The 26298-nt window shown below is 35.6% G+C and overlaps 1 protein-coding gene across 1 annotated transcript in view; it reads right to left on the reverse strand.

Annotated features, from left to right (window-relative positions):
* Positions 1-1544: 1544 nt before the first annotated feature.
* Positions 1545-26298, reverse strand: part of PHTF2 (putative homeodomain transcription factor 2) — a 102616-nt gene continuing 77862 nt past the window's right edge. The window contains exons 10-19 of the mRNA XM_032402292.1: positions 25417-25635; positions 18550-18678; positions 16848-17120; positions 16511-16642; positions 13611-13697; positions 9592-9747; positions 8496-8591; positions 6145-6270; positions 3107-5517; positions 1545-2130 (exon numbers count right to left, since the gene is read on the reverse strand). Of these exons, the coding sequence (XP_032258183.1) occupies positions 5497-5517; positions 6145-6270; positions 8496-8591; positions 9592-9747; positions 13611-13697; positions 16511-16642; positions 16848-17120; positions 18550-18678; positions 25417-25635 (1239 nt within the window). The 3' untranslated portion in view covers positions 1545-2130; positions 3107-5496. The remainder of the gene's footprint in view (positions 2131-3106; positions 5518-6144; positions 6271-8495; positions 8592-9591; positions 9748-13610; positions 13698-16510; positions 16643-16847; positions 17121-18549; positions 18679-25416; positions 25636-26298) is intronic.

The following is a 26298-nucleotide window of genomic DNA, read 5'->3' on the forward strand; positions in this document are numbered from 1 at the left end:
GACTTTTCCCATTCAGCATTTTGAATATTTTATGCCATTCCCTTCTGGCTTGTTAAGTTTCTGTTGAAAATTCTCCTGCTATCTTTATGGGTTTTCCCTTGTAATTTACTGACTTTTGTCTTACTTTTAAGATTTTTTTTATCACTATATTTTACAAATTTAATTACAATATGTCTTGGTGTGGGCCTGCTTTTGTTGATTTTGGTGGGAATTTTCTGTGCCTCCTGGATCTGGATGTCTTTTTCCTTCCCCAAATTAAAGAAGTTTTCAGCTATTATTTCTTCAAGTAAATTTTCTGCCCCTTTTTCTCTCTCTTCTTCTGGGACTCCTATAATACAAATGTTATTATGTTTGATGGACTCACTGAGTTCCCTAAATCTATTCTCGTGTTGCATAATTCTTTCTCTCTTTTGTTCAGCTCCATTGCTTTCTATTACTTTGTCTTCTAGGTCATTCATTCATTCCTCTGGTTCTTCCAACCTGCTGTTTGTTGCACCAGGTATGTTTCTAATCTCACTTATTGCACTCTTCATCTCTGATTCTTTTTTAACTTTTATCTCTGTGGTAAGGGTCTCACTGATGCCTTCCATTCTTTTCTTAAGTCCAGTGAGTACCCTTATGATCATTGCTTTAAATTCTCCATCAGGCATACTACTTATATCTGTTTTCACTTAGATCTCTGGCCATGGCCTTATCTTGTTCTTTCACTTGGGATAAATTCTTCTGTCTTCTCATTTTGTCTAAGTCTCCACCTGCTTCTGTGTGTTAGGAAAGTCAGTCGTCTCCTGCTCCTGAAAGTAATGGTGTTATGAAGAGATCACGGTAATGTCCAGGGCCTGGCACTTCAGGGAGTGTCTCCAGCGTGTGCGGTGTGCTCTCTGCTATTGTGTTCTGGCTGCTCTATCCTTCAGGCCAGTTGTCCGCACAGGCTCTCCTTGCCTGCTATGGGCAGTGTGTGGTCCTTGGCCAGAATGTGGTGAGTTTTAACTAGGTGTGCTCTGGTCTGTTTGTGAAATGAGACCTGTCACCACCACCACCAGAAATGAGGCCCTGCAGAACTCACTGGTTGGAAGAAGTAGTATGGGCAGGAGTTTGTGCTAGTCTTCTGGGGAGGGGCCCACCATGCTGGGACTAAGGTAAGTGTGACTGAAAGGGCAGTTCCACCAGAGTGCAGGGGGATGGGGCTTAGCACAAGAAAGTTAGGCAACCAGTGTCCACACTGTGCTGCTTTCCACAGGTAGCTTTAAGTTTATGCTGGGGGCGGGGGAGGGGAAATGGCACTGGCCAGCTCCTTCGTTCCCGGAGAGGAGTCTCCATGAATACTGCCACTCTGGGATACGCTCTGAGAAGAGCAATTAGCCTCCCCACCGGGTGCTCCAGGTGCTCTTCAGATCGCTGTTTCCATGCTTTTTCCCCCCCCCCCCCCCCCAGGTTGTTTGCCTACCTTCTCTCCAGCACAGTGCTCTCTAGGCTGTATTCCAGCCAAGCCTGCTGACCTTTAAAACTCCAGGCTTGGGGGCCTGGGTGGCTCAGTCGATCCTAGGATCGAGCCCCACATCAGACTCCCTGGTCAGCAGGGAGCCTGCTTCTCCCTTTCCTGCTCCCCCTGCTTGTGCTCGCTCTTTCTCTCTGTCAAATAAATAAATAAAAACTTAAAAACAAAACAAAACAAACTCCAGGCTTTAAGCCTCACAGGTTGCAAGAACTCACAAAATTCAGCCCCTCTCACTTTCCAAACCAATGGCTACGAGGGAACATTCTCTTTGTGCATTCCCCTGTGACTCCTCTTTCCCTCTCTCTCTCCCTTCTGTGCAACCACAGTTACCTCCCCTCCACAGCAGCCAGGATCTGTTTCTCCCCTAAACCAGGTCTCCGCACTTCCTACCTTCTTCAATGCGACTTCTTCTCCACCTTCAGTCGTGGAGTTTATTCTGCCAGTCTTCAGGTCAATTTCTGGGGTACTTAGGATGATTTGATAGTTATCTAGTTGTATTCATGGGGTAAGGCGAGCCTAGGGTCCTCCTACTCCACCATCTTCCTGTCTCTACAGAATATACTTTCAAAGAGAATAAAAGAGAGTGTGGGTTCTATCATTAACTAACTAGGGCAACCTTGGGCAAGCTTCTTAACCTCTTTTGTGGTTTCAGTTTTTTTATCTGGTAAAATAAGAACTTTGGACAAGGTGGTGTCTAAGGTCCTGTTTCACTCAGGTCATTCATTCATTCATTCAGTCTGAGATTTTTCTACGTATTAGGCACCATTTTATGTGCTAGGCATATAGTTAAAATCTCATGGAATTCCTGATCTTAAGGTAGTAATTCTCAAGGTGGTGAGGACTGACAGGTGAGGCAAATTTTCCAAATCGTTTGGGGAATATCTTTTTGAAAATATACTGCCTCCTAGATCTGCAGTCTCATCTCCAGGAGGTAAGCTCTGTGGGGAGCCAGTGTTATTGATAAGCATTTGTGATATCCTTTGTATAGGCTTGGCAGAAAAAAGGTTGAGAATTAGTGTTCTAAGTGATATAGCAATTCAAGGAGGTGCCAATCATGGGCTCTATTTTGCAGTCTGAAAGGAGATTCATTAAAAGAGCCAATTCTAAGTTTAAGGTAAGTTTGAAAGTGCACTTGAATTAATAGTCCCTGATTTATTAAAATCCTATGAACACTTGTACCAATTAGGTAACAGAAATATTAGAATGCTTACCCATCTTATTTTTGGCCATGATCTCTCCTGCTTAACTCATGTGGCAAAACTGTTAGATTAAAAATACCACTATCCTTCTGACAGTGAGTTTTACTATCCCAGGCCACAGCCAGTTTTCTGTATTTAAATACAAACAAACAAGCAAAAAAAAAAAAAAAAAATTAACAATATGATAGCATTTTGGTGATGAAAGACCTGCATATGTATTATTATTCTTTTACGTTAAGAATCATAACAAAATCTTAAATGTCAGGGAGTTTAAAAAAATGTACTTCCATTCTCCTGAAATCTAAGAGTTATAACTAAAGTTCATGCTATAGTAAATACAAAATTACCATAGAAGTGTATATGGATTGCAAATGGGGAAAAAAAACAAAACAGAAAACACCTCCAGCTTAACACTGTCAGCATAGAATATTTTATTTTAAACTTGCTGTTCAAACTTTCAAATACAACACATGTGGCAAAGAAACAACAGTTAACACACAACATCTGCCACAATTCTATCTTTGAACTGCCTTTTCTATATTATGTGATATGTTACAATTTCTTTCAATTTCTTACATTCATGGTATTCTTAAAGGCAGCAAATGTCAATTTTTCTGCTTTGAAACAGTTCCATTAATGTTTTGGAATTGCTTAAAATGACAACTTTTTCCTTTTGGTATTCTACTGCTGCCCACCTTAGTGACATAATTCATATTATTTATAGATTGTTGAGAGGTATACTGTACTCAACAAATCAACTCCCAACTCTAAGTTAAAATGAACTTCAATCCAAAACACGCATACTCAGCTACCTTTCTCAAAAATATTTCCATTCTGAAATAAGTTTTTTTTTTTGTCAGATACAATAGTTTTATCTTTTATTCCTAACAGAACTCATGCTGTACTTTTTTTCTCAAAATATATTTGATATATTCTGTGCAAAATGTTAAGTTCTGTATAGGTATGTACCTTATTCTGAAAAAGTTTATAAAATATAATTCCTAAAAACAACCTCAACATTAGACAATAGAGGAAGAAGAAACATATCAAACAAAGCCTAAATTTTCACATGAGAAAATAAGTATGTTCTTAAAGCTCCAGTAATACATTCCTTGAAAAAACTCAGAATGCACTTTGGTCATTATTAAACATATGAGAACACAGGCAAATAAAACAAATTGCTTTTGTTGTTTTCTACACAAAAAAAATACACTACACAATGAGGCTGAATTGAGGCTGATCAAAAGGAATGGTAAGAGCAAAGTGATATTATGACATGGCTCTGTTCTCTACGCATTCCTGATCTTAAGATTATGATTTGGGGATTAAAACTGCACCAATCAAATAAATCATTTACAATTAATTATTTTAAATTCCCTAAAACATGGTAAAAAATGTGAGGATATTCAACATGATACACCTTGCACCAAGAAAATTCTATACTGTTTCAAATAAATTCTTTGTTTTAGAAACTAGATACCCAGTTTAAAAAAAATTGCAAAAACATTTCATGTTTCATGTAATTCCTAATGTATTCTTGATTGTACAAATGTAACAACTTAAAATCAAGGCCGAATGTAAGATACCATCATATTCACTCTATTTATCTAACATGCCAACATGGTAAGTTCTCATTTGGACACTTGGCAAATTGCGGGTGTGTGTGTGTGGTGGTGGTGGTGGGGAGGGGGAGTAGGTAACTTTCCAGGTTAAAAGCATCTAAAATAGCCCTTATAAAATTGGGGGTAAGGGGGATGCACCAGGTTAAGTTTAGAAGATAGAATTTGCAAACTGAAGCTCTTTTCTGAAAATCTGGATATAGTTTTAATAACTAGCAATCAGAGGAATATTTTATTGGTTCTTAACCTTATTCTTAAGTTGTTCATTTGAGTGTGTATACACTATAGTGTACCATGGGGAAAAATTATTTTACTTGAGTAAACATAATGTACTTTAGTAATATCAATAGGCACTTCACTTGTGAGATGAGTGTATACCTCACTCAAAAGGATACCATATCATGCCCTAGTACACTATAACATATCCCATATAAAGATAACGCATTTAAAAGTAACAATTTTAAAAAGTGCACATTTTGAGCATGCACAGTTGGAGCTGTGCAAACAGCCCAGTGTTTCAAATAAATACAATTATTACTAGTTAATTTTTATCAAAATATCTTACAGTATGGTAACCATTTACAATTATTGCTCTATTAAGAGTTTTATCATCAAAGAGCACTTGTTGACCTGTTATGTAATACCATATATATTAATACTGAAGGGTGTGTAACTGCAGCTTAATCAGTGTAGATCCTGGCATTGTTCCAAAATAATTCAAAAGAAACCCTGACTGGATCTTGATTTACCAAAGAAGATACTTCCTGTGTCTAGCTGAGTCCAATGCAATATTCCAAAGTTAAAGAAGTTTTCCTTTCAAGTAAGGCAAGTTCACGGCATTGATGGAGAAACAGTGCTTAGAATGGCTTCTAGTCTCACGATTTGTTATTTTGTCAACTATTTATGAACAATTACCAGGATCTCAAGTATCTGGATATCAGTTTTATCACCCTTGCAACAACTAAGTACATCAATGCTAAAAATAAAATATAAAGACTAAAATAAACGTAAAAAAAACAGTGAACAAGTAAAATAAATATAAGAATTGCACAAGACAGTCTGATGTAAACACTTCGATTTCCCAGCTGAGACTCCTGAAGCAAAGAGTCAGTGACTGCTTGCAGGCAGCTTAGTTGGTACTCTTATTCTGGAAAAGAGGCTACATCTTCTTTTCTCTGAATTGTCATGATTTAATCTTCCATAGCTAGTGAAAAAATAACAGAAGTAGTAACCATTAGAGTCAGTTTTAATACTGCAAATTACTAAATTACATTACATAATGCTTTTATCTAAATTTCATTCATAAACAAGAGTAGGTTCTACTATTTTAAACTCCTTTATCCCTGTGTTTTCAAGAATTCACCTTAAAATAAAAAAGTGAAAATCAGATTTCCCCTGCTTTCTTTTACTGAGAAGTAGCAATATATACATACTACTGGTATAATATGAATAATCTACACCTTATTCACTAAGAGCTGTGCATATGTTAGAGGATGTATGTATTGCTATATAATAAATATCACTTTTAGCTAAAAAAAGAAATAGGGCTCTTCTTTTCCTTTTTTTATCACCTAAATTAGATTCAGATTATATAAGTAAAAATAAATCCCTTTACTTATTCTATACAAGAGTCCTATTTGTATGAACACTGTTCGAAATTAGGCGTTCCGTCAGCATTATAAACCAAGAATATTATTCGTTCTTTGCATACAGTATTACTAAAATGACTTCATCACTGCGCATAGGTGATCTCTAAAGAGTAATGGGGTAAAATAAATGTCACAAAGTATAACAGGGCACTAAGAAATAAAAAATACCGGGAAGGTCTTACCTTTAAATTAAATCCAAGCAAGTCACTGATAACACCAGAGACAGCTGACAGGATGACAACCTGGGTGATGTTATAAAGCAGTGGATTCATTGTAAGCCCATACAATCTAAAGGGACTGTCCAATTCCTAGCAGAAGAAAAAAACCCATGAGTCTGGAAACTCATTAGGAATTACCAGTTAATGGGATGGGTTAGCCTGGTGATGGGTATTAAGGAGGGCACGTATTGAATGGAGCACTGGGTGTTATACACAAACAATGAATCATGGAACACTACATCAATAACTAATGATGTAATGTATGGTGATTAACATAACATAATAAAATTTTAAAAAAGCAAAAAAAGAAGAATTATCAGTTAAACTAATTCAGGGCGATATACAATGAGAATTTTCAAAAACACTTTCAAAAAAGTTACAAATTATGGGTACTTTTAGAAAGGATAAACTTGATTAAACTTGAAAGAAGTAAATACACTTTGTGTTTTTTTTTTTTTAGAAGTGATTTTCATTAAAAGAACTCTATAACCTATATTTGTAACTCTAATTCCTGTCTCGAATGAATGACTAGTAAAGTACCGGTCCAGTAGCTACCAAGGGGTTTGGAAACATTTTCTAAGATAAGAAGAGAAAATGGAAGATTTTTGGAAAAATCAGAAAATTAGCCAAATTTTCTGCCATTATTAATACAAACATACATAAACTTCCCTTTGAGACAATTACTTTTCGAATATAAGAACTGACTGATTCAAAGATTTAATATTCTTTGATTTATTAATTCTCAGATTTACAGTTATATGGCAGGCCCTGTGTTAGGCTCTGGGAAATTAGGATTCAGTCCCTGTGCTGAAGGACTTAATAGTCTAACAGATATGCAAAATAAACAATTCAGCTGTGAGCCTCCCCTAGAAGAGGTGTGTATGAAAGGTACAGGCCCTGGAGGGAGGACAGAACAGGCATTCCGTAAGACACATGACAACATGGCACCTTTGAATCGCTACAGGTTGCTCAGCATTTTAGAGCCCAGGTGCAAGGAAAGAAGTCCTTCAAATTTATAAAACCACTGAGGTAAGGGTCATTCTTTATGCAGACTGTACTGACAGACTGGCACCAGTGGAATTTAATTCGGGGAGAAGTGTATGAGATGTGCAGGTGAGAAAGACCACCGGCAGAGGGGAAGCAATGTGGAAGATGGGCTGGAGAGCTGGAAGACTAGAAGCAGGAAGGCCTTGAAGGTTCAATGGATAGTGAGACAATGAGGGTCTGACTCAGGGCAGGACTGACAGGGAAGCGGGGATGTACTGGAAACTATCTGAGAGGGTGAATCAATGGGCCTCAGAATTTCTTGGCAGTGAAGAGGGAGAGAGAGGGAACAACCAATATTGAGTCCCTGGTTTCTGAGTAGAAGACTGTGTACGACTGTGTATGATCAAAAAGGATCACATTGTTGTGCTTTGTACTTTAGTTATCTCCTATGTCTCTCTACTCTGGGACTGAAACTGCTTCTGAGTCTCATCCTGTCTAGCGTAGTGCCTACACTCTGAAGGTACTGTGCACACAGGCACCAGACAAGCCCCCCGCCTCTTCAGAGCCTTGTCGGCGCCAAATGTACGCTGTGAGGCCGGATAGCCCATTAAGACTTTTTAATTGAAGAAATAATCGTAACACTGAGACACAACTAATTCTGTACCATTCTCTGAACACTTATAAACAACTCTAAGAATTCATTCAATTTGCTATAGAAATTGAGATTTTAAACAACATTTTCCTTTTAAGAAAGAAAAGCATTACCAACACTGCAAAGCAGTGCTAAAAACATTTTATTGAATTACCTCCAAGAGTTATTATTATGAAATCAGATATTTTGAAATTATATTCTTTTTGATTGTTACAAAAAATGATTTGAAAATTTAAATGTTTACTGGTAATATATATTTATTATAATTATTATGTATTACTACTTTTTAAGCTAACTCAGGCCAAGCAGAAGACCGCTCTCAGAAATACAAAATGAGAAAATTTCCAAGTTAACATTAAATCTCCCTTTTTGAAATCTATTTTAAGTTCTAGGAGGCAAAATTTCCAAAGACGCCAACCTCTACAATACTTTAAACATTATTAAAGTCTTAAATTTTTAAAAGTTATTAAAATTTCAAAATGAGATGATTTGGATTACTTTGATTCGTTTTACAGTAAGTAAAATGTACATGGCATAAATGTGTTCAAATATAATTTGGAAACAGTTTGGATAATCATAAAAACCAAACACAAGGTAGGATCTGCAAACAGAAGACTCAGTTATAATGTCAGAACAGCATATTCTACATTATATCCATTTTCAATTTCATTTTTACCTTTAGCAGTTTAGTAGCCAGCTTTAAAACATTATTCACTAGTGTCAGTTCCTCTTTTTTGTTAGGTTTCTTCTCCATTTTCAAGTAGAGGTTTATCTTTTTATAAAAAAGGAATAAATAGTTAAAAATACTTACTGCATGGAGCACTGGGTGTTATATGAAAACAATGAATCGTGGAACACCACATCAAAAACTAATGATGTATGGTGACTAACATTAACATAATAAAATTTTTAAAAAATTACAATACTCATTTTTAAAAGGAACTGAAAGACAGGCACTGAAATATTAGTGGTGGTTCTCTGGTTATTGAGATTACAGATGACATTAATATTCTCCTTCATACTATATTTTATAGTCCAAATTCCTACAATAAACATGTTATTTTATAATAAGAAAACAAGGACTTATTTAAATTTTCAAATATAATGAAAGCTGACACAAGAAAGGCAAACCGGATGTCATTATTTAATAACAGGTGAAACACTGCAGTCCCAGAGCAAAAGCAACCTCAAGAATAAGTGAGAACTAGAGCAAAGTAAATCAACTGGTTTGTCTGTTCCTCTCCCCTTTCCCTTTAATTGAGCTCCTGTGACAGGGTTACCGATTTTTAAAAATCAAACTATCCCTGACAAAAACACTAAAAAGGTTTTCATTGGCTGTACGTTTCTCTGAATAATTCCTATGAAATGGTAAGGAAAATATTAAACAAATTCATACAAAATACAGTTAACCATCAAAATTATTATGCTTTACCCTTCCTACTGAATAAAAATTCATACTTATTCAAATATGGCTCTGCTACACTGCCAAGCAAATATATCCCACTAATGGTTTAAAATTCATCGTTTCTATAAATAGTATTTCCTTCTTGTCAAATAAAAGTGAAACAGAAAAACAGCAATTAGATTTGAAATCTGCATCGAGGCAAGAACACTGAAGGTGAGGCTTGTGTTCTTTCAAATCTCAAGTTTTGTTTTGTAACACAAATGCAATCTAACAGGTTCCTAAAAAACTTGAAGTAAATGAAAAGATTTTTAGTTTAATATGTGGATTATAGACATTAACTTATAACAGAATAAACACGCATTCTCACCTGTTCAGTAAGTAATATTGAGGTATTGCTATATTTTTTACTTGTTTCTGATCCAAGGGTAACAAATCTTAGGAGGAAAAGCGTTAACGAGATGCACCAGATTACTAGCTCCCAATTGTAGTGACAATCAAGGAAGATCTCATGCACATGAAGCAACTAAAAGTGTATGAAAAAAGCAACAGGAAACAGCAATGTGATTCAAACAATTTCTTTTTAAAAGGAAATAACATTTTATTTCATACAAATGGATCATGAATGTAGTAGTACATTTTAAAAACATTCCACATTTATTATGGAATATTTCAAACACATAAAACATATAAGCAAAACCCATGACTAGACGTGGTAGAGAGGATAACTGTCTCATTCCTAATTTAAAGTAAATACCCCTAAGGTAATAAATATCATATGAACAATGTTTGCTCTAATTTTTTAAAGATCTACTTTATCAGATTAAGAACATACTTTCCACTATTATGAATCTCCACTAAAATTCACCAATTTATTTTCTGCACCTGTTGAGATGATCAGACGTTCTCTCCTCTAAAAATCAACTAAAGGAGCTCAAACCAGATTCGGGGATTTTCCAAATTGAAAATCTTTGCATTCCAGGGATAAACTGTATTGGTCATGGCATATTTATTGTTCCTAAGTTGCTGGCTTCATCTCCCTAGTTTTTGCATTGAAGTTAACAAAGAAAATTAGTTCATAGTTTCCCATTTTCATATTGTCTCTCCTGTCAACTGGTATCAAGATTCTTTTAGTCACCTAAAATGAGTTGGGGAATACTCCCTTTTTTTCTATTCTTTAGATATTTTGTGTAGGATTAGAATTAACTGTTTAGGGGCGCCTGGTTGGCTAAGTTGATTAAGCGTCTGCCTTCGGCTCAGGTCATGATCTCGGGGTTCTGGGGTCGAGCCCCGCATCGGGCTCCCTATTCAGCGGGGAGTTTGTTTCTCCCTCACCCTCTGCCCTTTCCCCCTGCTTGTGTCTTTCTCTCCCTAATAAATCAATAAAATCTTAAAAAAATATAATGAGCTGTTATCTGAATAATTGGCAAAATTCAACTGTAAAACCACGTGGGTCTAGGTGATTTTTGTTGGTGGCAAATTTTTAAACTATTGAATCAATACTGCTTTATAGTTATAGGTCTCCTCAGATTTTCAATTATGTTTTGAGTCAGTTTTAATAAATTATGCATTTGTAGAAAATTGTCCGCCGAAGCTTTCAATTTCAACAATATAAAGTAACTTATATTAGCATTCTTTTAAAAAAAACTTCTTAACTGTGCCAGTAGCTTATGGTTTAATATACTGTGCTTTTTCTTTTTAAACATTTGTTATTGTACGTTTTAAAACTTCCAAAAGCATGAGTTTTCTTGCTGCTGTCATTTTCCTACTATAACTGCATTAGATCAAGTGGCCTGAATGGTCTCAGCTGAGAATTACTTTGTGTCCAAGTACATGGGAAAGTTTTACAAACTGTCCTTGTGCCTGAAAAGAATATGTATTCTCTGATTTTAGAACAAAATTTTAACTGTTGCTTACATACATATATTCATTATATTTTTTTATCTGTTTAATCTATGAATTACTGAAAGAAATGTGTTGAGACCTCCTAATGAGGTTTTTTCCTACAATTTCTCACCTTAGTGCTATTGATTTTGGCTGTCTATACATATATTTGAAGTTATATGATTACATGCATGCAAGGTGGGAATTATTAGATCTTCCTGATGAATTATTCTTTTAATTTTTGTCGTTTCCCTTTATCCCTTGTACTTAGACTACAGTCTATTTCATCTAATATTAATATGAACTCACCAGCTTTCTTTTGCCTGCAGTAGCTTTTTCTATCTTACATTCAAAACCTTTCAGAGTTATTATGATCCATGTGTCTTTTGTTGATAGGCATAGAAAGGTTTTATGTTCCTAAGAGACAGAACTACTACAACATGTACTCCAGGAACATGGAAATTAAACCCGGAAGAAATGGCTGAGATGCGATAAGGAATTGTGAGTACAGAAATCAGTCTTTTCAGGGCACCTGGGTGGCTCAGTCATTAAGTGCCTGCCTTTGGCTCAGGTCATGATCTCAGGGTCCTGGGATCGAGCCCCACATCGGGCTCCCTGCTCAGCGGGAACCCTGCTTCTCCCTCTGACCCTCCCCCTGCTTGTGTTCCCTCTCTCGCTATGTCTCTGTCAAATAAATAAATAAAATCTTAAAAAAAAAAAAGAAATCAGTCTTTTCCTCTTCATTGCTTTTATGATTTTTCTCTTTGTTTTTGCTGTTCTGTGCTTCTCCACAGCATGTCTAAGTGTGGATTTACTTTTATTGCTCCTTCTCATTCTTGTGCTTCCTAAATCTGAAATTAATGTCTTTTATCAATACAGAAAAACTCTTAGCCATTATCTCTCCAAATATTGCTCTCCTTCTTTCCATCTGGAATTCCTACTGGATATTTATTGGATCTCCCATCTGTCTCAATCTCCTTTTCATATTTCCATCCCTTTATCTCTGTCCTATATTCTGGGTAACTTCTTCCATCTCCCATTCACTATTTTTAGCTGTCTTCAATCTGCTATTTATTGTTTATTGTGTTTTAAATGTCAATAACTGTATTTTTCATTTCTCTGAAGTGCTGTCAGTTCTTTTTCAAATCTGTCTGTCCTTTTTCCATAGTGTTATCTATGTCTTTATCTTACAGTTCCTATCTGATCAGTCTATCATCTGAGGTAGCTGGAGATCTAATCCCGCTGTTTGTTGGTCTGTTGACTCACTCACGATGGATTGTCTCTTCACAGTGTTTTGAAACCTGAAGGGGCTTCATCTGCGGAAATCCTAGGAGGCCTAGGTTGAAGTCACATCCCCCTAAGAACAACCTTGGTTTTGTTTCTGCCAAGTATCCAGGTATCCAGGAACCTAGGACCACTTTCCACATTGACTTCTTGACAGAGAGGTTACAGGACAAGATCTGTAATGTACATTTTTTTTTTTTTTTTTTTTTTTTTTTTTTTTTTTTATTTTTTAAACTGATCCATATTAAAATATGTTTACTAATTTTTTATTTTTTTTTAGGGGGGTATTCCCCCTTCTTGTTTTTTTTTTTTTTTGAGTCAGATGAGCTTTCTTATTGTCCTCCTGTGCTGGTGAGCAGGCTGTTTTTCTTATTCTACCTTTTCACTGAGACTGTAGTCCTTTAAGGGGAAGCATGTATAAGGAGGTATGTATGCAGGCGGAGGCCTCATTTTCTGTCCTGTGGACATAAAATCTCAAGTCTCTAGGATACTAAGATTGACAATGTACCTCATTTTATCTGAGGGCTGCCACAGCATTAACACATATACTTAATTGCTGTTTTTTAATTTTATCTTCATTTTTGGCCCCTTACTGTCTTATAAACTCAGATAAGTAATATGTGTATAAAAAAGTTTATATATGTATATTAAAAAGCTGAGTTTTTTTCTTCCCCCCAGCATTATATAGTGTTTTAAAGCATAAGAATCTTCAGGTAATCTAGTATGTCATATTACTTGAAATGGAAGTTTAATTTTATAACCTAGACTATCCTGAGATATTTTTGTGCTTCCTGACTAATCTTGGACAATGAGAGTTCTTTTTCAGAGCCTGAGGCAGTCAAGTCACAGTGACAATCCAGATATAAAATGAAAGAATACTAAATGTGAATAAAGCAGAGATTCATGAAAAACAGTCTGAAACAATCTCATAATTCTAGTCACTCATAAGTTTGTTTTGGGAAATAAAGATAACCAAGTGAATGGTGGGTAAAAACTAATTACTATATATTCAATTAACAGACATCTGAGAATATGCTGGTCACTGTTCATACACAGAGATGAATAAAACACATTCATTAATTCTACTGAAAAAAGATAAACTGCAAAAAGTCAATTTTAAAACCTGTATAACTAGGTTTATTATTATTAGAAAGCCTTCTGGAGCTAAATAATTATAGATGTGGTTATCTAATTTTTACACATTGGAACAAGTCAACTCACCTGGGCACAACAGATAAACACAACTGATATAGTCAACAAGAAAGCAGATGAAACTATTACATCAACTGATCGCTGAGGACCTCGACGCTGTGGGAAAAAAGGGAAAACACTTTTAAATATATTTACTAATTAGCAGCTAATTCCATGCTTTCAATTAAAGTGTTGATCCATCCCTGCAGGTTGATCATAGCTTACAATGTTGAAAATATACCTAATTTGTCAGATGAATTTTAATTACAAAGTGTTACTATTTCCTGAGGATTGCAATACAGTCAAGATGGTGAATACATAGCACAGAATTCTTGGCGTAACTTCCACATTTTTCATTTCATTTCATTCCAAATATTTTGTCAAACACTAATCATTTATTCAACAAATGTTTCTTGAGCACCTGCTCAGAATGGGGCCCTGTGTTAGGTACTGGAAATATAGCAGAGAACAAAACAGACATGGTCCCTACCCTTCACAGGAACTAGCAGGAGGCCAGACATCAAGCTTATAACCACAGATCTATGTGATCAATTGTAACGAGTGCTATTAAAGGAAAGGTAAAGGATGCTTTGAGAAAACTGGTAGGGAATTTGGTGTAAATATCACTTCCTTAGGGAGATCTTTCCCATTTCACACTCCTAACTCTCAATTACAAGTTAGGAAGATGGCCTGGGAAGATCTCCCTAATAAAGAGGTATTTATGCCAAAATAAGGTGCCAGGGCACGATGGCACATGGCAGTGTTCCTGGCAGAAGGAAAGGCAAGTGCAAGAGCACAAAACAGGAAAAATAATATTGCAATTACAAAACTGAAGCGGTCCAGTGTGGCTGGAATGGAGAGAGGAAAGTGTTTCAAAATGAAAGGAGAGAGAGGCTATCCTCAAGAGCTAGGTCACGAAGGGCACTATAGGCCCTATTCAGATTTTGTTCTTCAGCCTAAGAGCAATGGGGAACCTCCAAAAAGTTTTAAGAATTATATGATGAAATCTACATTTTGAAAAGATTGCTGGTGGCAGACTGAGGAATGTACTGGAAGCAGGGAACGGGAATGCAGGGAGGCCAGTTACCAGGCAACTAGAGCAGCCCAAAGCAGATGATGGACAGTTTCAATTAGGGTGGTGGATACGGAAACAAAGAGAAGTAAATGGACCCAAGATACATTTTGCAAGTAGAAAGGGTGGGAAATGGTGTTAAGTTGGATGTTGGAAATGCAAGAGAGGGAAGTAAATACCAAGGATAATTCCTAGGTCTAGGCTACATGTTTCCCTCGCTGAAATGTAAGCTCCTGAAGATAAGGACTTTCATGTCATCAGTAGTGGATATTACATGGTTAACATTAAATAAATGCTTATTGAATAAAACAAACAATGTACAAAAGAATGCAACACCTACTTAGGGTTGATAATGAGGAGGAATTCCAGGTGGCTTCTTACTAAGCTACATAACAAAGATCATATTCGTCCCTCCATACAACAGAAAAGCCACAGTGGGCAAAAATAATCGAAGCCAATTTTTAGCATTTCCCAATGGAGACTAACAAGTTAAATCAATGAACAGAATTATGAATTTTTTAAATAGAAGGTTAGACAAATAGTGCAAACTTTTTTTTTACTTCTTTCATCGTCACTTCAAAAAAATAAAGATCTAGGTATATCAGAGGGTTTCTGGTCTTTGGGTCAACTTTATTTAAGACCTGATTACTCCATTAATAATGAAAATCATTGTGTCTTTTTTTTTTTTTAAGATTTTATTTATTTGCAAGAGAGACAATGAGAGACAGAGAGCATGAGAGGGAGGAGGGTCAGAGGGAGAAGCAGACTCCCTGCCGGGCAGGGAGCCCGATGTGGGACTCGATCCCGGGACTCCAGGATCATGACCTGAGCCGAAGGCAGTCGCTTAACCAACTGAGCCACCCAGGCGCCCGAAAATCATTGTGTCTTAATGCAACAAAGAAATAATCCTCAGAAGAAGTGCTTTCCTAAACCTAATTTAGGTGTTTCCCATTTCCCTCCTGAGTTTTTATATCTTACTTCCATAATTAGGAAAGTTATTTAAAAAGATTAAAGGAAAAGAACAGCATGAGAAAAATGGCTTCAAACTGCAAGCTAATATTTTTAAATAGTAATAGGCCACTTCAGTGAGGCTACTCACTGATTAGTTTTAGTTTTTTTTAATTCTTTCTTTAAGCAGTGGGCTCCCTCTGCTGGTTTCTGATAACCATTCTAGGTAGAAACAAAATCTTTAAGCTTTTTAATGAGTAGAAGTTGGTGAGATCTACGAAAAAAAAGATAAATGTCAAACCTGAAAAACAAAACATATGGATAAACAAATATAAAGCAGAATCAGATCTATAAATACAAAGAACAAACTGCTGGTTGCCAGAGGGAAGGGGGGTGGGAGGATGGTCAAAATGGGTGCAGGGGGTAGGGAGGTACAGGCTTCCAGTCACGGAAGGAGTAAGTCACAGGAATAAATGGCAGAGGTTAGGGAATATTGTTGGTGGTACTGTCATAGTGCTGTACGGTGACAGATGGTAGCTACACTTGGTGGTAAGAACAGCACAACATAGAGAGAGGGTGAATCACTATGTTGTACACCCGAAACTAATGTAACATTGTATGTCAACTAGGCTTCAATTAAAAAAATAAATTAAAAGAAGATATATTTAGGATAATCTGATCTTGAATAATCTACCTAAAATGTATTTAAGCCTTTTAGACTTCAGGTATTTTACTCTAAAGAACCAGTTGAACATTTATTTTGGATTTCTGCATATGGACTGAAAAGAACTCTAAGTATGGCCACACAGCACCGCGCTAGTCATTTAGATATACATCCATATTGACAAAAAGACTGAAACTCTCAGAGGGAGTCAGCATGTTAAGAGTACTTTTATCACTGTCATTCTACCTTAAGATAGGACCGGAGAGATAGCCACATTTTTATATTCTGTACTTTCTTCAACCGGAAATGAGGAACCTCAGATTTTCGAGCCCTCCTTGCCGATGTTAAGTGTCCAAAGAGTTTTGCAAAAAGTAATCGCTAAAAAAGATTAGGGTAAGGATTAATTTTCAAGTAGATTACCATAGAAAAACAAAAATTGACAAAATATGTCTTAAAAAAACAAAACAGGAAAACAATTAGCAGGTCAAAATGATTTAATGAAATACTAAAATACTTCAGGAATTCTTTAAATATTATGAAAAGGATAAAATATTCTCTACTCAGAATTCTATATTATACCCACCTGTTTATAAGTTCTTTCTGCTACACAGAGCAAAAAAAAGAAAATCCACACAAGAGACACACGAACCACAAAACTTATTATAACCATAGAAAGAACTATGACATCTTCATTAGAACCAAATGCAATCACATAAAGTTCTGAAGCAGAATGTGCTGTGAGTTGTTCCAAGTCTGTAGCTTGGGAGAGTCGGAAAACAAATGGAGTTAAACCCAGGATTAGAGAGATTGCATTTCCAAAAATCTGGTATCCTATTCCTGGTATATGGCTGTTCACCTTTACAGAGAAAGAGAAAAAAAGAAAAAAAAAAAGTACACAAATTTTATCTACAGTAAAATGAATTCCTATTAACCATTATTTTATTTATAGCCATATGAAACATTTTGTTAAAATATATGAGTTTTAATACATGAATAATGAAATTCAAATTTACTCAAAGTTTGGAGAGCATATTACAGGGAAACTAAGTCATTATGTCTTCAGTTTTAAAAATAGTTCATTATCAGATTTCTAATTCAATAAACAAATGCAAAAGGATGAACTATCTTGGTCTTACCTAGATCTGGAAAAAAAAATTCTATGTATCTCATTATTTCAAAAGTTAGAAATATTCATATATACTTTAATATTAAAAAGAATGAGGAGATCTCATATCCACTTAAGCTCAGTTCATAAAAACAAAAATGAAGAATTCTACTTATTTGATAAATTTGCAATTTGTGTTTTCCTTCAAAGAGCACAAAATACAAATGGATATCTCCTTAAACTCTAAAACCATTTCAGAAGACAGAGTATGTTAGAGGGGGAAAAAATTAAGAAAAGGGGAAAAGGGGAATTACAGAAAAGGAAATTGGAAATTAAATAATGGGAAATATAAGACTGGCAGGACTATGAGGGATCTTAAATCCCAGCTAACTTTCAATCATCATATTATACATTCTGTAAATGACCTGCTGGTTCACAGGCAGTTAAGGTATGGAGAACTAACTAGACCCAAATCTCCAGAGACTCCTTCTGCATTAGTAATAGGAAAGAGATCAATTTCTAGAGCAGTTACTTTCATTTCTGTCCTCCAGAAAGTGTGCACCATAGTTCTCACACATTTAACAAATAACAGACAAGAAATTTAGAATTGCAAGTTAAATCATGACTAGCTTTCCAGAGGAATCAGATAAAATTTAAAAACTGTGTCTGATAAAAGACACAATTTAATAGAAATGGAAATTAAAACCCATAGTGTTTGTACTCTACCTCCTCAAACTACTCACGATTTTTACACCACTAGCTGCATTACTTCTATATATTTAAGCAAGTATCAAGACAAATATTCTATTTTGGAATTTTTGGGGTACTAAGAAATAAATGAAGCAGGAGGGATGACACAGGAGAAAATAAGCCTTCATCAACACTTGTGTGTCTAGCAGCTCCTCAGTTTGATCCATGAAAAGCAAAAGAAAGAATTAAACATAAAAGAAGGAAATTTTAGATTGCACCATCTACTCTTGGTGAGAAGAATGAAAACACTAAAAGATGACAGTGGTTTGGCGATAAATCACTATTTAAATCAGAGCGCCAAATACAAATAACTGTCTTTTTCAGGCTGAAGAAATGAGTAAGTTGTAAATATAACCTCCTAGTAATTATTTAATGTATTAATAATCACTGTCTTATTCCTGAACTAAAAGAATAGAATTTAAAAACTCACTCTGTTCATTATCATTCCGCTGATTTCAAGCACGGACATGTCTGCTTTCTTACAGTCATTGCCTTCCCACACTATAGCACTGATTTTTTCTAATCCTGGGTGGGAACTATGGAGCCAGGGCAAATGACTCTACAAAAAATAAACAGAGATAGGTGAATACATTTGTCACATTTCATAAATAAAACGTGTGTGTATATATAAACTACACTAAAAAACAAACTGGTGAATACACTTATCATATTTTATAAATAGAACACGTATATATATATGGGTATATGTGTATCTACACACACCCAACATCAGTGACATTAAAATTCCATCTTAATGTTAGTTAGCATATACATTGAGCAGATGGCATATGAAATTACACAGTTATAAAAAGCATATAAGTGGGCGCCTGGGTGGCTCAGTTGGTTAAGCGACTGCCTTCGGCTCAGGTCATGATCCTGGAGTCCCGGGATCGAGTCCCACATTGGGCTCCCTGCTCGGCGGGGAGTCTGCTTCTCCCTCTGACCCTCCCCCCTCTCATGCTCTCTCTCTCTCTCTCTCATTCTCTCTCTCAAATAAATAAATAAAAAATCTTTAAAAAAATAAATAAAAAAATAAAAAGCATATAAGTTAAGAACTTCCTGTAACATTACGGTATTAGTTAGGCAAGCTATTGTTCAAAAATCCTCTAAAATGTGTCAGCAAAAGCACTCAGCTGTCAATCTGTCTACGTAGCTACTAATATACTAATGTTCCAAGACAAATGGCTATCAATTTGTTCATATTACTGACTCTCAAGCTTATGGTCATTCAATACAAAAGCACATGAGAGGTTGATTTAACCTTTTGGAAGACCAAACGGTGACACAATCTCATCCTGAAAGAGACTCTCCCTCACACCTTCAGCCTCAGTATTTGATTTAGTTACTTTTCTGATATTTTAGTCTAGCATTCCCCAAAGGATCGATTTAACCTTTTTTTTTCGTTATAGAGTAAATATTGCAAACGGAAGCACATGGAACTAGAAGTACTCTCCCAAGAATAAAACACCTCTCAATGTTGCAAGAATAGAAAAAGAAAAGAAAAATTGAAAGCCTTAATACAAAGAATCAGACACTTAAGTTTGGGGTTTTTTGTTTGTTTTAGATTTATAATTTAAAAAATAAAACTGCAGGGCTCCTGGCTGGCTCAGTTGGTGGACTCTTGATCTCGGGGTTGTGAGTTCGAGCCTCACATTAAGTAAGCAGAGATTACTTAAAAATAAAACCTTTAAAAAAAATAAATAAAACTTCAAAATAGGATAGTTGGGGATTAAAGATAGCAACAAAATTAATACAACACTAATCTTTACATTGTCAGATATTGATAAAAGAAGTTACCATTAGAAGATCAGACTCCAAATGGGATGACTCTATTTACATTACAGTATTGCTAACTTATTTATATAATGTATTTCATTAAAATAACTTCTAACAATGAACAGAAGAATCTACTATAGTTATATTTATCCTCTGAAGAATAAAAATGTGATTAAAATATGGTAAAGATTTTTGGAAAACTTAAGAAATATAATATTTTCCTGTAAGGAGAATAAAATTGTATTGATTCATTTTGATTAACGATATAAAATAATACTTCAATAATATGTAAGAAAACATTATGGGAAGTTATTATCATTCTGACTTATACATTAACTTTCTTTATGTAATGCCAGTAGCCATATTATTGGCAAAGCTCTTTTACATTTAGTTTATTTGACTCTGAAGAAGTTTCCTCTGAATATTTATCTTTTTTCCAAAGATTAGTATTTTAATATACATTAACCATCACAGCATATATTTCACTACTGGAGAGCCTTAAAAACTGTAAGATACTAGTTATTAACTATCCACTTAATTCCACAAATATTCCACGAAATATTCTAGCTAGGATAGAAGTAATTTGTACCGAAACACATATCCAACTTTCCATGGAAATCTAGGTAATTATGAAATGGAACGGAACTACAAAGCCAGGAACAAGCGGGACAAGCTGAATACAGAGTATGAAGTCTGAGAGGCAAGGTTTCCACCCCTGATTTACAGGCTCCTAATCTTTTTAAACTCTCAGTCTGTTAACAGTGAATTAAAGGCTTCCCGATTACATGAAGCAAGGCATATGAAGAAGGTCCATCTAGAGACAGAAATAGGAATTCAAGAAGTTCTTCACCCTCCTTCCAGAAGTATTCATTTTGCCCAGCTACCTTTGCAGTTACTCTAACTAGCATTTGATATCATCTTCCTATTTCTAGAAAGCCAGAAGGCAGGAGAAAAAAGAGCAACTAGAAACTGGTGAATTTAAAAAGAGTTAATTGAAAAAAAAAAAAAAAACAACCCTGTATCTGTGTGTGTGAAATATATTCTGAAGTAACAGTCTTGTTGAAACATGTACTGCCTACAGTGTATGAAGAACAACATTCTATGAAACATTTTTCAAAAAGGCTCAAGGAAAACAGCAAATAATTCCATTTTATAATTTTATCACATAGGTTCTTCTTAGTGTTTTTCAACCCCAAATTTGGAACTCTTTTAATGATTGTTCTTTATCCTCATTCAAAATCTCAACTGCTTTGCTCTGTGTTCATTCAGAACTGCCTGAAAACCTTAACGCTTAAATGGTGGTGTGTTTTAAGTAGATTCACCATGACAAGTGCTTTACTGGAGTTTCTACCTGTGGGAGCTGTACACATTAAAATCTGGCTTTTCCTACTGAAAAATGAATTTCACTTGAACATGGCCTCATACTTCATTATATACTCAGCCATGATTAGAGGAGAGAAATTTTCTGCTGTAGAAATGTTTCAGTTACTATTGCCAAAGAAAATAAAACAGGGGCGCCTGGGTGGCTCAGTCATTAAGCGTCTGCCTTCGGTTCAGGTCATGATCCCAGGGTGCTGGGATCGAGCCCCACGTCAGGCTCCCTGCTCCGCGGGAAGCCTGCTTCTCCCTCTCCCACTCCCCCTGCTTGTGTTCCCTCTCTCGTTGTGTCGCTCTCTGTCAAATAAATAAAATCTTTAAAAAAAAAAAAAAAGAAAAGAAAAAACAAAACAAAACAAAACTACAAATTTGGTAACATCCTGACTAGAACACATGGATTCAAATGCTCATTGTTTCTTCATAAGGAGGGATTTTTTAGTCTTTATGGTGGGCAGAAAACGGTCCTCCAAACCTAATACAGACCTCAGTCAAATAAGAAAAAAAAACTGGTAGCTTTTCATTAAAGGGAGTTAATTTCCATTACATGGCTACTATTGAAACTGAAAATATTGAGGTTATTTTTTAGAAGCCTGAGAATACTAAATGTGTGTAAAATCAAGTCTTTAATCCAAAAGCAAAACCAATGTAAGCCTATGATACTAAAATTAATATGCAGACTAGAACATTAAAAATCTTATCAAAAAAGGAGCAGAATGGTGATAGATTTAGGGCCAATTTATTCTGTAGAGCATGCATTAAAAAAATGTATTTCCTTTCATTCACTCGATTTTATTTAAACACCTACTATGTACCAAGCACTGTGTGATTCAACAATGAGCAAAAGAACACCTGGTCCCTGCTTCTATGCCTCTTTATGGTATCACTGAGAAAATAGCTCTCAGGCATTTTCTGAAACCTCAATTCCAGTTATTATGCTCAGCGACGTAGATGAATCTCCAGATGACTCATCCAACACCCTATTCTCATGGATTGTTCATTGTTTTCTTTACTTCTTAAAATCCAGGGACCTTCAGCTACTCCCATGGCCACAGCCCGGATCTTCTCAACACACTGAATTGCTCGACTTCTGAACTGAGTCTTCAACCACAACTCCTCTTACCGGGTGTCTCAAACCTTCAATTCTAAAACACTTCTGAACACATCTATCCTTCAATCTATCAGTCCTTTCTTGGTTTCGTTTCCTTCTCAATCTAACACGTCTAGACGCTTACCATATCCATTACTCCTTGGCCTCTCCTGTACCTGGAATTGCAACTATTTACTGAGCACCTACACTGTGCGACTTTGGGTGCATTATTTAATTCCAAGCCTCAATTTTTCTCATCTACAAAATAAATATATACAAAATACATTGCATTGTCATAGGTTGTGAGAATTACATGACATAATGCATCAGGATTACTATGCACAGTGCCCGGCTGATAGTGAATGCCTTTTAAATGTTTGCTATTACTGATTACCGCAACTGTGTTCCACAGAATATCACACAACTGTGTGGATTGGACAACCACAAACTCATGGTTTCAGATTCCAGCTGGACCCTCAACAATATGGCAGTGTGACTCTTAATGTGTTCATTGACTTGAATACATGCACACACATACTCTCCATTTCCCACAAATGATAACTTCGAGCCTTCAGCACCATCTACAAGCCCCCCAATCCTATCATCTCACTTACTGTTAATAGACCTCCTGCATCCTCATCATCCTACTTTCTCTGTGCACTTCCTCCTCCTATCTCAGCAGAAGATGTGTTCTCCTTCCTATCGAAGGCAAAACTTCCTAATTATGCTTCCCCCCTCCAGAATCTTAAGAAATCTCATTCAACAACTTTTTCTCCAGTGTGTCTTCAGTCCTTCCCTCCTGATTTTCCCCTACGTACACATATGCTTAACTATCTCACATCTCAGGGGGATGGGGACCACAACATTCCCTCAATTCTATTTCCCCATCTTTTAACAATGTTTATGGCTTAATTTGTAGCCCAAAATTTTAAATTTCAGGATATTCAAATTTATCAATCCCTTCATTTTTGATGTTTGCTTGTGTTCTTTTTACCTTCTTTAAAAAATTCTTCTCTTGAGCGTGGAGCCTGCTTGGGATTCTCTTTCTCCCTCCCCCTCTGCCCCTCCAACCTGCCACTCACCCTCTCTGTCTAAAAAATAAAATAAAATGAAATAAAATAAAATAAAACATAATTTCTTCTCTTATCAAGAGTAACTAAGATTTTCTCCTATATTTTCTTGAAAATATTTTAAAGTTTGCTTCTTCACATTCAGGAACTATTTGGAATATATTTTTGTGTAATCATTTGACCTACAACTATATACTGAAGAGTCCATCCTTTTCCCACTAGCTGTAATGCCACTTATGTCATATATTAGGGACCCACATAGACACGTACTACTTCAGGGTTTTCTATTATGTCCCATTGGTCTACTTGTTTATACACTACCTTGGTCTGCTTGGGCTGCTATAACAAAATACCATGGACTAGATGGCTAAGAAACAACAGACGTCTCTTTCTCACAGTTCTGGAGGCCGGGAAGTCCAAGATCAAGGTGCTGGCAGATTTGGTATCTGATGAGATCCCACTTCCTGGTTCACAGACTACCCTCTTTTTGCTGTAGGCTCACATGGTGGGAGGGGCAAGGGAGCTCTCTGGGGTCTCTTTCCTTGGGCACTAAACCTATTCATGGGCGCTCCATCCTTATGACCTAATCATCCCCCAAAGGCCCCATCTCCAAATACCATCACCTTGAGCATTAGGTTTCACCATAGGAACTGATGGGTGGGAGGGGGTAGGCACAAACATTCAGGCCATAGCATACAACTATAATACCATACTATCTTTATTAATTACTATACTTTTAAAGTAAAATTTTATATCCAGTAGGGAAAGTCTCCCTGTTTTTCTCCAAAATTGTTTTAGTTATGCTCAACATTTTGCTCTTTACTGTGGACTTTAAATCAGTCTAAGTTCAACTAGACAGACAAACATAACTGGTAGGATTTTGATAGAAAAAGCAGTGATAATGGGTATCTCTGACATGTTTCTGCATTTAACAGAAATACTCCTAAAATTTCATTATTAAATATGATAGGTTTTTAGAAGGTTCTTTGGTAGCTACCCTTTAGCAGATTAAGTAAGCTCCCCTCTAACTTTAATTTTCTAAGAGCGTAATTGTTGGTTTAATTATTAGGATTTGATGAGAAATTACATAAGAGAAAGAAGAGGAAGAGTGAGGATTTTAAATGACCACGGGTTTCCGGACTGGTGAGTGGATGGATGGAGATGTCATTCACTAAGATTTTGAGAGCCATAAGAAAAACAGATTTATGAGGGAAGATGGGAGGTTTGGTTAAATTTGAAATACTGGTGGAAGATTCAAAAAAAGATATGGCATAGACATGTGTTGTGCAATATGGCACCCTACTCACACATTGCCACTAAGCACTTGAAAAGTGGCTAGTCCAAATGAGATATGCTGTAAAGGTTCACAACAGATTTTGAAGATGTAGTATAAAAAAAGTAAAATATTTCATTAGTATTTTTCACACTGGTTATTTGGTGAAGTGATAATATTTTGAACATATGGGGTTAAGTAAAATATATTAAAATTAATTTCACCTTTTTAAACATTTTAAATGAGGCTACCAGAAAACTTAAAATTACATATGTGACTCTCATTAGATTTCTGTTGGAGAGCATTGCTAAAGCTCTTGGGAGATATAAATCTGATATTCATGAGATATAGATTTGTGAATTATAATCTTATAGGTGGAGTTAAGGCCACGGGTGCTGATCTGACCATGAAGTATGCTGAGTGAGAAAAGGACTAATGCATCTAAAACACAATTTGACTTATAAAACTCCATTTACCAACAACTCTCAGGAACATACGTTTGCAAGGTGACAGACAAAACCATAATATAAATACTGAAATTCTACGTTCCAATGAAGCCAGACCACAGCTCACATAAAAAGAAAAAAAAAAAACAAAACCCACAGGAATTCTACTTTAATTGAATGTAAGCTTTTTTTCACCTCCGTAAAATTTGTACATACATTCAAAAAAGCTGGACTGAGAGCCCCAAATAACCCAATGCTGTAAACCAACCTGATGAAAAGGGTCGTCTCTATATTCTTTTTTCACACTTGGATTAATTTGAGGATTTTCCATATCTGTCTCACTGGTACAAGATGACCGGCATTCTGCACAGTGTAACAAGTCTTCCCATAATACATCTTCTGTTTCAGACTCTGGCCTTGTACTCTCAGAATCCTGTCTGGAACTTGAACAGCGAGAGCTGCAACTAGTACCCGATTTAGGGGCATCCTGAAATCAAGATATTCTTTGACATTAATACAATTTATGTACCCTTTCCAACTCAAAGGGTTCTATCAGAACCATACATTGCTACTTTTTGCTACAACAAATACACTGTCAAATGACAGTGGGACTGAGAGCAAAACATTAAAAATATGTTAGTTTTTAAGGAATAACAAAACTTCCTCATATCAAAATTTATTTGATTTCACATCTCAGCTCAAGTGTTGTTTTGCATGCAAAGGTTGTGCCTGTTTCCTCCTAAATTTTTATACAAAGTTCAAAATTCAGGCAGGCAGAGACTAGCCTAAGTTCGTATGGCTATTATTTTATCAGTATATATATTGGTATTATATTATCAGTGAATATTAACCAACTTTAACTGATGTGTTTAATGGAGTTATTTTCTTACTCTAGTCTTTTTTTTTAGCAAGAGTAGATCTCATATATTCACTGTTTTTGTTTTTCAAACATAAGTTCAATAAATTGATGTAAAATTAATAAATAATCTATACCAGGAAGATAATTGCCAACTCATATTTTTGAGATAATCTATGGTATAAAAGTGAAAAACTAAAAGGCACAAGTTAAATAATTTCTAATCAGTTTACTTTTTTCCTAGGAGTTGTTAATGTACAAAATAAATACTTTGAGTAAAAGTTTGATTTAATA

The sequence above is a fragment of the Phoca vitulina genome, unplaced genomic scaffold, assembly GCF_004348235.1.
Source record: "Phoca vitulina isolate PV1807 unplaced genomic scaffold, GSC_HSeal_1.0 scaffold4, whole genome shotgun sequence".
Lineage (NCBI taxonomy): Eukaryota > Metazoa > Chordata > Mammalia > Carnivora > Phocidae > Phoca > Phoca vitulina.